This window comes from Macaca nemestrina, chromosome 17, assembly GCF_043159975.1.
Source record: "Macaca nemestrina isolate mMacNem1 chromosome 17, mMacNem.hap1, whole genome shotgun sequence".
Classification (NCBI taxonomy): domain Eukaryota; kingdom Metazoa; phylum Chordata; class Mammalia; order Primates; family Cercopithecidae; genus Macaca; species Macaca nemestrina.
The window spans coordinates 2,939,931-2,954,795 of record NC_092141.1 but is presented as its reverse complement, the minus strand read 5'-3'; the positions used below and the strand labels follow the sequence as shown (position 1 = coordinate 2,954,795).

General features: G+C 42.9%; 1 protein-coding gene across 2 annotated transcripts in view; it reads right to left on the bottom strand.

Annotated features, from left to right (window-relative positions):
• Positions 1–2,667: 2,667 nt before the first annotated feature.
• LOC105471766 (platelet activating factor acetylhydrolase 1b regulatory subunit 1) overlaps positions 2,668–14,865 on the bottom strand; it is a 106,238-nt gene continuing 94,040 nt past the window's right edge. Inside the window, exons 8-11 of one of the 2 annotated variants that reach the window (XM_011724479.2) lie at positions 13,917–14,145; positions 11,758–11,859; positions 7,988–8,144; positions 2,668–6,570 (exon numbers count right to left, since the gene is read on the bottom strand). In XM_011724479.2, coding sequence (XP_011722781.1) covers positions 6,497–6,570; positions 7,988–8,144; positions 11,758–11,859; positions 13,917–14,145 — 562 coding nt within the window. In that variant the 3' untranslated portion in view covers positions 2,668–6,496. The remainder of the gene's footprint in view (positions 6,571–7,987; positions 8,145–11,757; positions 11,860–13,916; positions 14,146–14,865) is intronic. The other variant, XM_071082126.1, reaches the window with a different exon arrangement.

The window sequence follows — 14,865 nt, the reverse complement described above, 5'->3', positions numbered from 1 at the left end:
GCTTTCCCCTCTCCTGAGTTTTGGGAACATGGACCACACGTTCACGCACCTCTCAAAATGGGGCCTCCTGTGAAGGTGCGAACGGATCAGGTGTGGTTACCATTGTACCTCCCGTCACCTGAGAGGCCCGTGTTTCCTGGCTGATCCTTTACGCGTATTAGTGCCCTCAGACATCTTTTCATGACCCAAATCACAAGGGGCTGTTTCCATAAAGCAAGTGGAGGCTCTAGGTGTGAAATCCATTCTTTTGCCTTCCCTTCTTTTAGGTGACAGGTTTCAATTTTTTAAAAAGTGGGGTCCTGGGCCAGGCGCGGTGGCTCATGCCTGTATTCCCAGCACTTTGGGAAGCCGAGGCTGGCAGCTCATTTGAGGCCAGGAGTTTGAAACCAGCCTGGCCAACATGCCAAAACCCCATCTCCACTAAAATTACAAAAATTAGCCGGGCGTGGTGGTGGGCACCTGTAATCCCAGCTACTCGGGAGGCTGAGGCAGGAGAATCGCCTGAAGCCTAGGAGGCAGAGGTTGCAGTGAGCCAAGATCACACCACTGCACTCCAACTCCAGCCTGGGCAACAAGAGTGAGACTGACACACACACACACACACACTTAATTGGGGAAATTTCTACATATCCTACAGCTGGAAAGTAAGGTATCCTGATGTGGCCCAAATTTTCCTCTCCCCTACAGCTGGAAAGTAAGGTATCCTGATGTGGCCCAAATTTTCCTCTCCCCTACCTCTAAGGTCTAAACTACCAAAATCTCTACTAAAAATACAAAAATTAGCTAGGCACAGTGGCGTGTGCTGGTAATCCCAGCGACTTGGGAGGCTGAGGCAGGAGCATTGTTTGAACCCCAGAGGCAGAGGTTGCCGTGAGCCTAGATCACCCCACTGCACTCCAGCCTGGGCGACAGAGTGACACCCCGTCTCAAAAAGTAAACAAAGGATGAAAGAGGAAAGATCAGGATCCAAACCTGAGCTGTGGGGCCAAGGGACCAGTGATGTGCCCAAGTTTCTTTGGTGAGAAGCTGAATCATTTAGCTCAGTGGTTCTCAAACCTGAGCCTGCCTCAGACTCATTGGAAAGGCTTGTTAAAGTAGATTATAAATAAAGCAAGCAGGCTGCACCTTTTCGATTCAGGGGGTCTGAGGTGGGGCCTACGACCCGCGTCTCTAACGAGCTCCCAGCTGCTGCTAATGCTGCTGGACCAAGGAACACACTTTGAGGATCCCTGTCCTAGAGCTTCTGGTGTGTCAGCAGTTAAGAACTGTCTGCACACAAGTCAGGTTTCGCCAGGCTAGGCAGGGACAGACGGAGCTTCCACAGCCAGCTACCCTCCCCCTGCATCAAAGGCCATACAGAGTCATGACTCCTGAAGGAGGTTTGAGGCTGTTACATGCCAGCGAGTTACTTGCCAGGTTTTGAACAGCTAATGGCATTTCTGGATAGTGATACTAATGCTGCCCCGGAGCCCTGTCATCTGGATCTCAGCCTGGAAGAGTCTTGCAAGGAGATGGAAAAGCTGCAAAAGTGCAGTGAACTAACTTCAGGCCCATTTCTTTTTTCTTGCTTTTTTGAGCCGGAATCTTGCTCTGTTGCCCAGGCTGGAGTGCAGTGGTGCAATCCCAGCTCACTGCAACCTCCACCTCCCAGGTTCAAGCGATTCTCCTGCCTCAGTCTCCCAAGTAGCTGGGACTACAGGTGCGCGCCACCACGCCTGGCTAATTTTTTGTATTTTTAGTAGAGACGGGGTTTCATTGTATTGCCCAGGCTGGTGTCAAACTCCTGAGCGCAGGCAGTCTGCCTGCCTCGGCCTCCCAAAGTGCTGGGATTACAGGCGTGCCACTGCGCCCGGCCCATTTCTTTTTCGCTCTGGGCCAAGCTCCTATTCTGGGGGAGGCCACTACTCCCAACAGGAGGCAGGAAAACAGCTGGGCTGTAAGAAAGGAACCAGCACATCACCAAACTGTCCTTGGTAGGTACCCCGAATACAAGATACAGCCCCGTGTAAAGTACAGAGCTGGGGTTTCTGGGACAAAGATGAACATTCTTATTTTGGTATGTTGCAACCAAAATTGAAAACAGTATTAAGGATTTACCTTCATGAATCCAAGACCACTGAGCAAGATAAGAGGTTCACTCACCGAACAAAGAGGGTAGGGCCCCATCTCTTTTTTTCCCCTCATTTTTGTGGAGAACGGGGTCTCGCTATATTGCCCAGAGGTACTGAACTCCTGGGCTCAAGCTATCCTCCCGTCTCTGCCTCCCTAAAGGCTGGGATTACAGGGGTGAGCCACCGCACCCGGCAGGGTCCCTTATCTCTAGACTCTGACCCCAAGAGTCTAGTCTTGGGCCTGTAACCGGTCATCCTGGGTTTGACTCTGGCCACAGCAATAGCCATCGTCAGAATGGGCTGGTGGGAGGGTGGGGGAGAGCTGGCTGTACCGCAGACGCCCGCCATGGTAAGGGCCCACGCTACGGCACTCCCTCCAGCTGGGGGAAAGGGGACAGCAAAGCCAGTCCGGGTGCTGCCCTCAAGCAGCTCATCAGGCCCTACCGCCCTCACACCAATTCGTGTCACTCTTTGTGACTGGTGCTACATACAGCCCCACTTTCCATCAGGATTTCACCTGTGCAAAGGAAGACCCCCCAAAAAAAAAAAAATCACATCTAGTTTTATAGGCATTTAATAGTTTACCAATTGGTACAATAAGATTTTTTAATATGCAGAAAACATGAATAAATTTTGTTTTACACAGTCTGAGAGCAACAAATCTTACTGTAAAACACGAGAGCAATATTATATACATTCCTTTACTGATTTGTTTTTTTAAATTGTGTCAATATCTTCAGTGAACTCTTACAATCTGGGGAACTGTTTTCTCAATCGCCACCTCTGCAATGTTCAGATGAAATCAAGGCTTGCCTTCGTGTCAGTGTCAGGATCAACTTTGACTCCAAGAGTCTGTGTTTGTCTCTACCATCTTCAGAGTGAGCTTTAGGGATGCCTGAAGGATAGGCAGTACAAGCAAGCAGCTACTTCCATGATACGGTGGGAATATAAAAAGGCCCATTCAGTCCAGCCGTGACCTGTAAATCCAGCTTGCCCTCCCCCCACCCCACTGGAAAAAAATCCAAAACCTTTTTCCACCAGTTTTTTACACGTCGCTTCTCTACCAGGAGATTCTTGTGTCAGCTAGATTAATGAACACACTGGACTTATATACAGCTGGACAAGAAAGAGTAACCAGTTTAAGTGCCTTTTCCTTCAACAATTTTAACTTCAGTTGCTTAAGGACGATCAAGCCACCAATGTCAACAAAATATCCTTTACTTTTAAATAGTTGTTCTTTAAATAAATTTAAAGAAAATCTATTTAACGAGTGATATTACTGGGAAGTTCACACAGAAACAGAAAGAGGCGAACGGGAGAGCAGGGCACTGGCAGTGGGGAGACGGGGCTTGGTAAATCTAAAGCCAAAGCTTTCCAAAGACTACGGCGAGTGCTCCCCAGCCTGGGACGACTTGCTAACACTAGTGATTCTGAGAGGAGTGCTCTGGGCACACCACTGGTCACACCACACACAGACGAACCAGGACGGTCTTAGTCTCCTGAAGCGCAAGCTGCTGTGACAACAGGCAACTAGGATCCACGCGCTGTCTGAACAGTTTCCATGGCTTGCACTCTCCAGAGCACAGCTAGGATTTCTTGGGCACGTTAGAGATACTTGGGTGGCACTGGAATGTCTGTTTTCACACACACACACACAGTCAATAATCATCTGAGGATGCAATTCTACCAGCTTTTTATTTCTTAAATAAGTGGCCAATTTGATTGAGAAAGTGACAAAGCAGCAGTGAACCTCTAAACCAATTAATAAAAGTCCTCTACTTACAATCCAAACCAGTAACCTCATCATTGTCCTTAACCCAGGCAAGGCACAGGGTTAGACAGCAGACAGAGAAAACAGAGAACACAGTCAGAAAGGGCATCAACAGGACAGTGTCAGACAGCAGTGCAGGAAACCTTTGCAAATCTGATTCCAGGTTGTAGACGGACTGCTCTCCCCAACCCCTTCGTTATTAAACAGGGCTCGTTACATGTGGACCCAGTTGTGGGCCATCCCTGAGATTCAATGTTCGCTGCTTCTCACATGGAGGATGTCTGGTAACTCAACTCAGCAGCAGGCTGTGGCAATCTCCCAAGTAAGGATAACTTTGTTTAAAGTAATCGTTTCCTCCTCCTTCTCAACGCAAGTCGCTGCGTGCCGCAGGGGAAGACACGCTCGCTTCCTCCTGCATCGGTACCATTCTCCTGTATTGTTCAATTATCTATGAGTGATTTCTAGATGTTGTGGCTTACCCTTAAACAATTCATGCTAAAAATGAATTAAAATACAAGACATTTATACATGTACAAACAAATGTTAAGATGCACCATTTCTATGTATTTATATTTCTCAAAATAGGACAGAAAATAGCAGCAAACAAGAACAAAGATACTTTCCATAGTTTTTGTAGAAAAATCCAGTCAGAAGAGCTAAGGGAAAAAGACTTTTCAATGTAAGCAGGGTTGTGAGGCAATATTGTCCTGAAAATTCACCTACTTGTATGTATTTAAGGAATTAGCTTAATTAAGATGTAATTTTTGTCCTCAAAAATAGCCATTAGTTCTCAAAACTTTCCCTTCCAGAGACATCTCTCAGGAATCTAAAAACAAACAAGCAAACAAACAAACAAAAAGACACAAGCTAGACATAAAGTTGCTTCTAGTTAATAGACGGCCTAGTCTCTGTGTGTATCTACAGGACGTTAACTCTCACCCTTCGTCTTTTGCAGGAACCAAATTTCCATTAAATACTAAAGGGGACATTTAAAAAATGACGTAGTACACAAATGAATAAAATGCAATTCAGAATTTTCTCTCTGTTAAACTGTCACTGTTATCTCATTGTTCTGTTAACTTTTCAAATAACTTTCTTGGGAAAAAAAAAAAAACCCCGTTGGTTAGCTAAACAATGGAATTCTTTATTAATAACTGACAATGGAATAGTGCTCCAAAAGTCATAGGTAAAAATTCTCTTAAACCTACTTGTAACTTTGGGTCAAAATATACAATATATCTGGGCTGTGTAAAATGTCAAGCGGCTAAATTAGAGGGGGAAATAACGGAAGTGATTTTCCTTCGGCTGGAAAAAAATCCCCAGAGTCAGACCTAGTTTTCAGAAGCATTAAGATCAAAAAGGGTTTGTTCTAAAGCATGGCATTCCACAGCAAGATTTATTCTACTTGTCCGTTTTAGCACTTTTTCAAAAACCCAGGACTAAGGACGTGGAGGTTGATGTGTATGATACACACATATAGACTTATCCACTTACAGATAGGCCCATATACTTACAAACATTTACATATAAACAAAAGGTGAAAACAGTACATTTTTATGCACGCTCCATTAAACCCTGTCATTTTATAAAACCTGTAAGTGAAACACAGTTTAAATCAATTATCAGATTCATGTTGAAAAACCAACTGCTGTATTCCTCCCTCTCCTTTCAAATGGGCACACAGAACCTTCTCAGTACTTCTGTCATTATGTAATGCACATTGCACATCCCTAAAAAACACCAAAAACAAATAGTGATTTGTACCATGACACACTCAATGGGAAGATTACATTCTACTTGGAAGTCACATCACTACAGTCTAATAGTATGGAGAATACAACTAGAAGTATGTCTAGTGTGTAAAATAGAAGCTTAGAGTATGATAGGATTTTTTGACCTGTTTACAAAGCATTAAGACCGAAATGAAATAAATGAGTTGCAATTAGCTGCTGAGATTTTTCTTGAGATTTACAGTCATTTTCTTACATAAATATACCACTAGCCTTTGCTTGATAGGCTGCCAAAACAAATATATCCTACTGATTTGGCAAATGTGTCATGAGAAAAATCCAATGTGTAATCCCCATTCATTACATAGATGGTTCAGAAGATTCTGAATTGTTGCCTTATTATCTAAAATCCTTAAAGATTTATTAAGCACACTTAAGTGATGTTACATAGATACACATTTCAGAAAAAGCCCTAATAACCACCACTTTTCCCCAAATGAGGCCATCAAGTCAGGCACCAACAGATAGCAGAAAGAAAAACAGGAATTAATAATCCAACATAAAATGACACTGTCAACTATTCAGTTTAGTGCCCTAGTTCAAATGATTCAACTTCTGCCTTCTTAGGCCTGGTGTGACCAATGCCAGCCCAGGTTTTTAAACCCCTATGGTACTTCTAGACAACGTATGTAAATTTACAGTATACAATTTGGATTCACCATGCATGAATACTTTGTGTGTAACATTTAATAAGCTCAATCTACATCCAGAATAATTTACATGAAAGGACAATATTTATTTAAACAGAGCTCAATGGGGGTAACCATGGTATCATCAGAGTGCATCCAGAGGAAAAGAGGGAGGAGGGGCCGAAGGAGACGCAATCAACGGCACTCCCACACTTTTACTGTTTGATCTACGCTGCCAGTGACGACATAGGGTGCCGTCTTGTGGAAATCTGAAAGAAAAAGAAACGGTTTATTTAAAAACCACAGTAAGCCTGGGCAACAAACAAAGTGAGACCTCCCTCTCTACAAAATACAAAATTAAAAAAAAAAATTAGCCGGGCATGGTAGTGTGTGCCTGTAGTCCCAGCTACTCGGGAGACTGAGGCAGAACTGTCTGAGCTGGGAAGTCGAGGCTGCAGCGAGCCATGACTGCACCACTGCACTCCAGCCTGAGTTACAGAGCAAGACCCTGCCTGGTCCCCAACCCTCCATCACTCTGAGCCAGATACAATTTTTAATGAGCCACAAAATAAGAAAGCCCAAATACCAGGAGTTTTCAGGTTTCTCCAATATACACATACTCTAAGAAGGTATCTAGTTTGCCAATTTAGTTAGGGAAGTTGAGACTCAATGATCAAAACCTGTATTAACATCTCTACAAACACGCCTGTTCCTGTTTGGCCCATCCCAAATGGTGCTCGAATCTTTTTTTTTTTTTTTCTTTTTTTCGAGGCAGGGTCTCACTGTGTTGCCCAGGCTGGACTGCAATGGCTATTCAAAGGTATGATCCCACTACTGATCAGCAGGGGAGTTTTGACCTGCTCTGTTCATGCCCTGGGCCAGATCACCCCTCCTTAGGCAACCTGGGAGTCTCCTGTTCCCAGGAGGTCACCATATTGATGCTGCACTTAGTGCAGACATCCGATCAGCACAGCACACTGTAACCCAGAACTCCTGGGCTCAAGCAATCCTCCAGCCTCAGCCTCCTGAGTAGCTGGGACTAAAGGCATAGCAGGCTCAAATCTAACAATAAAGAGTCTCACCGTATCTATTTACTGAACACTAAGTTCCAGGCATAGCACAAATGCTCCATATTCGTGTCTAATCCTTGAAACAATCCTGTGGGGCAGGCATTAGCTCCACCTTACCGAGGCTTTGGTCCATTATACTTCAGTGTATTTATTAGACTTGACTGTATTCACTATCTTAAATTCCAGATACAAGTCCAAATGACAGTGAGGATGTTTACTAAAATCAAATACAGTTTTCTGAGTTTCTAGTACCTGACAGTATACACCTGCCAGAGGGAAAGGTTGAGGAAGATTTTGTTTGAGAAACAAACTAATAGGGGAGAAAAATTACCCATCAGAGTGTTAAGTATCCTCTTCATAAACTCTGGTTTCCAAAACCAATGTTGTGCAGTGCAGAAAGTAATGTTTTTATTATAAGGCTAACGATACAAAGAGTTAAGGAAAGGAGAATTTAAAACAAATGGTAGGAATCCACAAAATTTTCATCTGTCTTCTCTATTCTGCTCTGAAAGCACATGGTCATTTCTTACCTGGCAAAGTTCACATGATCATGTAAAACACTGTTACGTCTGGCACTCCAAAATCTAATGTCAGAGACGTCACGAGGCGTACATACCCAAGGAGGTAACAAAGTGTTCATGCGCATTGAGGGTCTTCATGCATCGCTTGTTCTTGTAATCCCACACGCGCAGGGTCTTGTCATCAGCACAACTCAAAATAAACTTCCCCCCAGAATGGAACAGAACTCCACGTACCCAGTTATCATGACCCACCTTAAAAACAAAAAAGTTACTTGACTTAGTGAAAGGACAAAATGTTTAAATAGCATCTATTTAATAATACGATAAAACTATACATACCAAAAACATCAAAAGACACCAAAAGACCAAAAGAAAATAAAAGTCTAGGGAATTCTAGATTAAAGAAAACTGAAAACTCGTAAGACATGACCAGCAAATATAATGTATGATCCTTGACTGGGTCCTGGATGAGGGTTAAAGAGAAGTCACGCAGGGCATTATGGAAATAACAAGAACAAATCTGAATATGTAGTCTATCAATGGTAAATTTCTTGAGTGTGATTAATTTTATTGTGGTTATTTATATACTATCCTTGTTCCTAGGTGGTTCATGCTAAAATACTTGGGGGTAAAGTGTACGATGTCTCCAAGGAACTCTCAAATGATTTCAGCAAAATATACACACATACATGAAGGAAACATGTTAACTAGGTGAAGGATATACAGGCATTCACTATATATCCATCCATCCATCCAATCATCCATCCAATCATCCATCCATCCATCCTCCAATCATCCATGTATCCATCCATGTAATCATCCATCCATCTAATCATCCATCCATGTATCCATCCATCCATGTATCCATCCATCCATCCATTCATCCATCCATCCATCCATCCAATCATCCATCCATTCAATCATCCATCCATCTAATCATCCATCCATCCATCCATCCATCCATCCATCCATCCATCCAATCACTCATCCATCCCTCCATGCATGCATGCGTCCATCCATCCATCTAATCATCCATCCATCCATGTATCCATCCATCCATGCATCCATGCATCCATCCATCTATCCAATCATTCATCCATCCATCCATGCATGCATGCGTCCATCCATCCATCCATCTAATCATCCATCCATCCATGTATCCATCCATCCATGCATCCATCCATCCATCCATCCAATCATCCATCTAATCATCCATCCATCCATCCATCCGTATTTCCCCTGTCGCAGCAGTTCCGTTCTTGCAATTTATCTTTAAGCACATGCCCAGAGATTCAGTTAACAAAGATGTTTGCAAAGCACTGTCTGTAGATCAATGTATAAGAAGAGCATCTAACAACATGAGCAAGGATCACATACTTTCTAAATTAAAGGTTTGCTACAAAGCTACATTAAGGAGTATGATACCATTTTTATAAAAAACAGCACATTCATCTACACATTAATTTAAGAAAAAGGCTTAGAACTGCACAGTTGAACATGGTAGCTACTGTCCATGTACGCCTTTTTTTTTTTTTTTTTTGAGACGGAGTCTCACTCTGTCGCCCAGGCTGGAGTGCAGTGGCCGGATCTCAGCTCACTGCAAGCTCCGCCTCCCAGGTTCACGCCATTCTCCTGCCTCAGCCTCCCAAGTAGCTGGGATTACAGGCGCCTGCTACCTCGCCCGGCTAGTTTTTTGTATTTTTTAGTAGAGACGGGGTTTCACCGGGTTAGCCAGGATGGTCTCAATCTCCTGACCTCGTGATCCGCCCATCTCGGCCTCCCAAAGTACTGGGATTACAGGTTTGAGCCACCGCGCCCGGCCCATGTATGCCTACTTTAATATATAATAGTTAAGATTACATACAACCAACAATTCAGTTCTTCAGTCTCACTAGCCACATTTCAAGAGTATAACAGCTGCACGTGGCTAGCAGTTACCATGCTGGATAGTGCGGTTATAGCACAGCATTGCAAAGTTTTGTTTTGTTTTAAAAAGAGACAGCAACTCTCTCTGTTGCCCCGGCTGGAGTATAGTGGCATGATCACAGCTCACTAAAGCCTCAAATTCCTGGGTTCAAGTAATCCTCCTGCTTTAGCCTCCCAAGTAGCTAGGACTATAGGCATGCACCATCATGCATAACTAATTTTAAAATTTTTATTTTGGTACAGACAGGGCCTCGTTACGGTGCCCAAGCTGGTCTTCAAACTCCTGGGCTCCTCCTGCCTTTGCCTCCCAAAGTCCTGGGATTATAGGCGTGAGCCACTGTGTCTGGCCAAGAGTATGTTTTTCTTTCTTTTTTAAGAGAGTCTTGCTTTATTGCCCAGGCTGGTGTGCCATGGTGCGATCTCGGCTCACCGCAACCTCCATCTCCCAGGTGCAAACAATTCTCATGCCTCAGCCTCCCGAGTAGCTGGGATTACAGACATGCACCACCATGCCCGGCTTTTTTTCTTCTTTTTTTGAGACAGAATTTTGCTCTTATTGCCCAGGCTGGAGTACAATGGCCTGATCTTGGCTCACCGCAACCTCCGCCTCCTAGGTTAAAGTGATTCGCCTTCCTCAGCCTTCCCAAGTAGCTGGGATTGAAGGCATGCGCCACCAAGCCCGGCTAATTTTGTATTTTTAGGAGAGACGGGGTTCCTCCATGTTGGTCAGGATGGTCTTGAACTCCTGACCTCAGGTGATCCGCCCATCTCGGCCTCCCAAAGTGCTGGAATTACAGGCATGAGCCACCGCACCCAGCTACGCCCGACTAATTTTTGTAATTTTAGTAGAGACGGGGTTTCACAACGTTGGCCAGGCTGGCCCCAAACTCCTGACCTCAGGTGATCCACCTGCCTCAGCCTCCAAAAGTGCTGGGATTGCAGGCGTAAGCCACTGCACCTGGCCAGCTTTATTTTATTTTATTTATTTATTTTTTTTTGAGACGGAGTCTCGCTATGTCTCCCAGGCTGGAGTGCAGTGGCGTGATCTCGGCTCACTGCAAGCTCCGCCTCCCGGGTTCACGCCATTCTCCTGCCTCAGCCTCCCAAGTAGCTGGGACTACAGGCGCCCGCCACCACGCCCGGCTAGTTTTTTGTATTTTTAGTAGAGACGGGGTTTCACCATGTTAGCCAGGATAGTTTCGATCTCCTGACCTCGTGATCCACCCGCCTCGGCCACTTTATTTTAATTATATATCATCTTTTCTTAACAGCAACATGGTACAGCTGAACTCAGCTCAGAATACTACTAGAAAGTTTCATTTTCTAATCAATTCTTGAAGATGCTTCTACATGTGTCTGTCATATCCTACAGAGAGACAATCACTTCAAGGTATGGTTAGCACCTAAAAAATCTCTAAACAAACGTGGATGCCAAATTATAAAAACTACTACTAAATGAACATCCATAGATCTCTTTGGAACTCCTTTAGGCATACAGCAGTGTCAACAATCCCTTACTAGTACTGACATATCTTTCTATGGAAATATGCTCCTAAGTAAGCCAAATAAACTAGATTATGTGAGCAAGGATATATAACAGTTAAAAGGATTCAAATAAAGTGAAACAGACAAACAAACATCTTCAACAGTGAACAGGTCTCTAAGAATGCTGCTGCTTCTCCATAAGAGATATAACACAATTTTTTAGCATCTCTCCCTCAAACACCGACTAGCTCTACAGATTCTTTATAGAACCTGCATTCTAGAGAAATAACTTTCACATCACTGTAACGACAAAATCTAAAGGAAAACTATATTTATAAAGAAGTTATTTTAAAACCCAGTATAATTCAGATTTAATAAGATATCACAAAGCATTAATCCAAAAAGGTATAAACAGTGAAGATACAAAAGAAACGGTAGGATTATGCAAACTTACAAGGGTCATAAGGCACATGCCAGTACTGACATCCCACATCTTAATAGTCTTGTCTCTGGATCCAGACAGCAAGAATGGCCCAGGTTTACCACTTTTTTTAGTCTACAGAAAACATAATAAAAATTAAGTTGCCTACACAAGAAGTTAGGTACAGACTTTAAATGGTTTCTACCTAATAATGATCTATATTTCCAATTTTGTTGCATTTTGGTTGTTTGTTTTGAGAGAGAGTCTGGCTCTATTGCCCAGGTTGGAGTACAGTGGCGCGATCTCGGCTTACTGCAACCTCCGCCTCCCGGGTTCAAGCGAGTCTCCTGCCTCAGCCTCCTGAGTAGGTGTGATTACAGGTGTGCACCACCACACCAGGCTAATTTTTGTATTTTTCGCAGAGATGGGGTTTTGCCATGTTGGGCAGGCTGGTCTCGAACTCCTAACCTCAGGTGATCGGACCACCTCGGCCTCCCAAAGTGCTGGAATTACAGGCTTTTGAACCACTGCACCCAGCCCAATTTGTTTTTATCTGTTGAAATACACAAGTCTTTTAACACCATACCTAGGCTATACAGGAAGGACCCAGATAATATAAGAACAGAAAATCTCTGTTTAGGCTAGGACTCAGTTTTCATAAAACCAACAGATAATACATTTACTTTTCAACATTTCTGTAATCACTATTTAATTTAGCTTTTACAAATCCAACCAGAATCAAATTTATTTATTTTTTTGATCTGCATTAGGGAATATTCATTTATTTCAAGACAGGGTCTCATTCTGTCACCCAGGCTGGAGTGCAGTGGAACAATCACAGTTCACTGCAGCTCTGAACTCCTGGGATCAAGCAGTCTTCCTGCCTCAGTCTCCTGAGTGGCTGGGACTACAGGAGTGCACCACCACACCTGGCTGAGTTATTGAAAATTTTTTCCTCATTAGTATAGTGGTGAGTTTAAAAAAAAAACAAAAAAAAAGCTTTCTGTAGAGTCAGGGGTCTTGCTATGTTGCTCAAACTCCTGAGCTCAAGTGATCCTCCTTCCCTGACTTTCCAAAGTGCTGGGATTACAGGCGTGAGTCATCATACCTCTGGCGGTGTGATGCACCAGAATCAAATTTATGACACACAGCATGTAACCACCACCAAAGGGCAGTAAACAGAATCTGAAAATGCAATGGGCCAACCAAAATAAAGAGAACTCACAAGAGAAGATTCATTTAAGAGGGAACTGCCTCTCTTCTTTATTGAAATGTAGTTTTAAAAATACACGATAGGAATGCCTCTATCAAAATCAGTGTGGGGCTGGGCGCAGTGGTTCACATCTGTAACCCCAGAACTTTAGGAAGTTGAGGCAGGCAGATCACTTGAGGTCAGGAGTTTGAGACTAGCCTGGCCAACATGGCAAAACCTTGTTTCTACTAAAAATATAAAAAATTAGCTGGCAGGGTGGCACATGCATCCGTGGTCCCAGGTACTTAGGAGGCTGAGGCAGGAGAATCGCTTGAACCCGGGAGAAAGAGGTGGCAGTGAGCCGAGATCACGCTACTATACTCCAGCCTGCGCAACAGAGTGAGACTGTCTCAAAAACAAACAAAACTTTTAGACCATTCATTTTCATTCATTTATTAGAAACAGGGATCTTGCTCTGTTGCCCCAGGCTGAACTTTAACTTCTGGACATAAGTGATCCTCTTGCCTCAGCCTCCTGAGTAGCTGGGACTATAGCCATGTGCCGCTGTACCTTGTAGGTAATTTATTTTTAACATGTTAATCAGAAAGACCAAAATCATAAAGAGCACAAAGAATCACAAAGAAATGTGTTAAAGCTCCAGACTCAGCTAGTACTTTTAAATGATCAAGAACATCAGAGGCCACCATATGAAATAGTCTTCATTTAAAGAAACATTTATACCATCACATCTGGGATTAATTTTAAAAAATAAATACTGAAATGCATTTTACCATAAATTTATAAATAAAATTATTATGTTCATTAATGAAGGCTATTTTTCTGACAGACACTGTGAAGAGTAGAGAATTTCAAGATTCAGAATTCTGGGATGCAGATTTTTAAATGCATTAACAGCCATGAAACTGGGAATCAGCAAAGTTATCTAAGGATTTAAGATATCAGCAATAAAACCGTGAAGACAAGTTTATATATACAGTACCTCAGATCCTGTTGCTTCAGAGATGGAGGAATATGAGCTTTCTGGAGCCCAGGAAATGCATTCTACCACATGCTCATGCTCTCGGAGCTCAGCCTTGCATTCCTTTGTTGCTACGACCCACACACGCACAGTCTGGTCATTGGAACAGCTGGCTATCAGAGTGCCATCTTGATTTGGTCGTACCATACGTACCCATTCTCTGTGTCCTGTGAATGTCTTCACACAGTAGCTGTCAATATAAATAATAACTTACATTGTGAATGACAATCATCGGGACACTTTCCAGAAGTGATATAAAAATAGCTATGTACTGGGATGAAGAGAATGGTACCAAGTCAGAAATGCAAGTCGACAGCATAAATGTACAATCCCGGCTAATTAAAGTGGGAACAACAAGCTAACAGGCGCATCATTAAGGAGCTAACAAAATCAACATCTAGAAGATAAAATATATATAAGAAATAAAATATTTCAAAACTAAACGCATACTTAAAAATATTTCTAGCCATATTGGAAAAAAGCTACGCTCTACTAATCTGAGTAAAACTAGTAAGTTTGTGTGACAAAAATCAAGTGTAATTTTACGCACAACCAAATTCAGTCTAACAGAGGTATACCAGCACAAACATTATTTACATTTTCATTAAAACCCACAGAGAGATTGCCTAAAAGAAGACCACAGAGGAAAGAAGCCATTTCACAGAAAAGCCTCTCAAGGACATGGAGTCTCTCCTTACCATGTGTCTGTGCTCCTTTTTGGAAGACAGGCACAGACCAAGCTTAGTTTTAAAGTATATTTAGTATGACTGTCATAATGATCATTCTGGGTTAAAGCTGAAATGACTGAAACACCAGAACACAATTTTGTTTTGTTTTTTATAAATATGTCTTTAAGCTGATGCCTTTTTTTTTTTTTTTTTTTTTGGAGACAGTCTCACTCTTGTTGCCC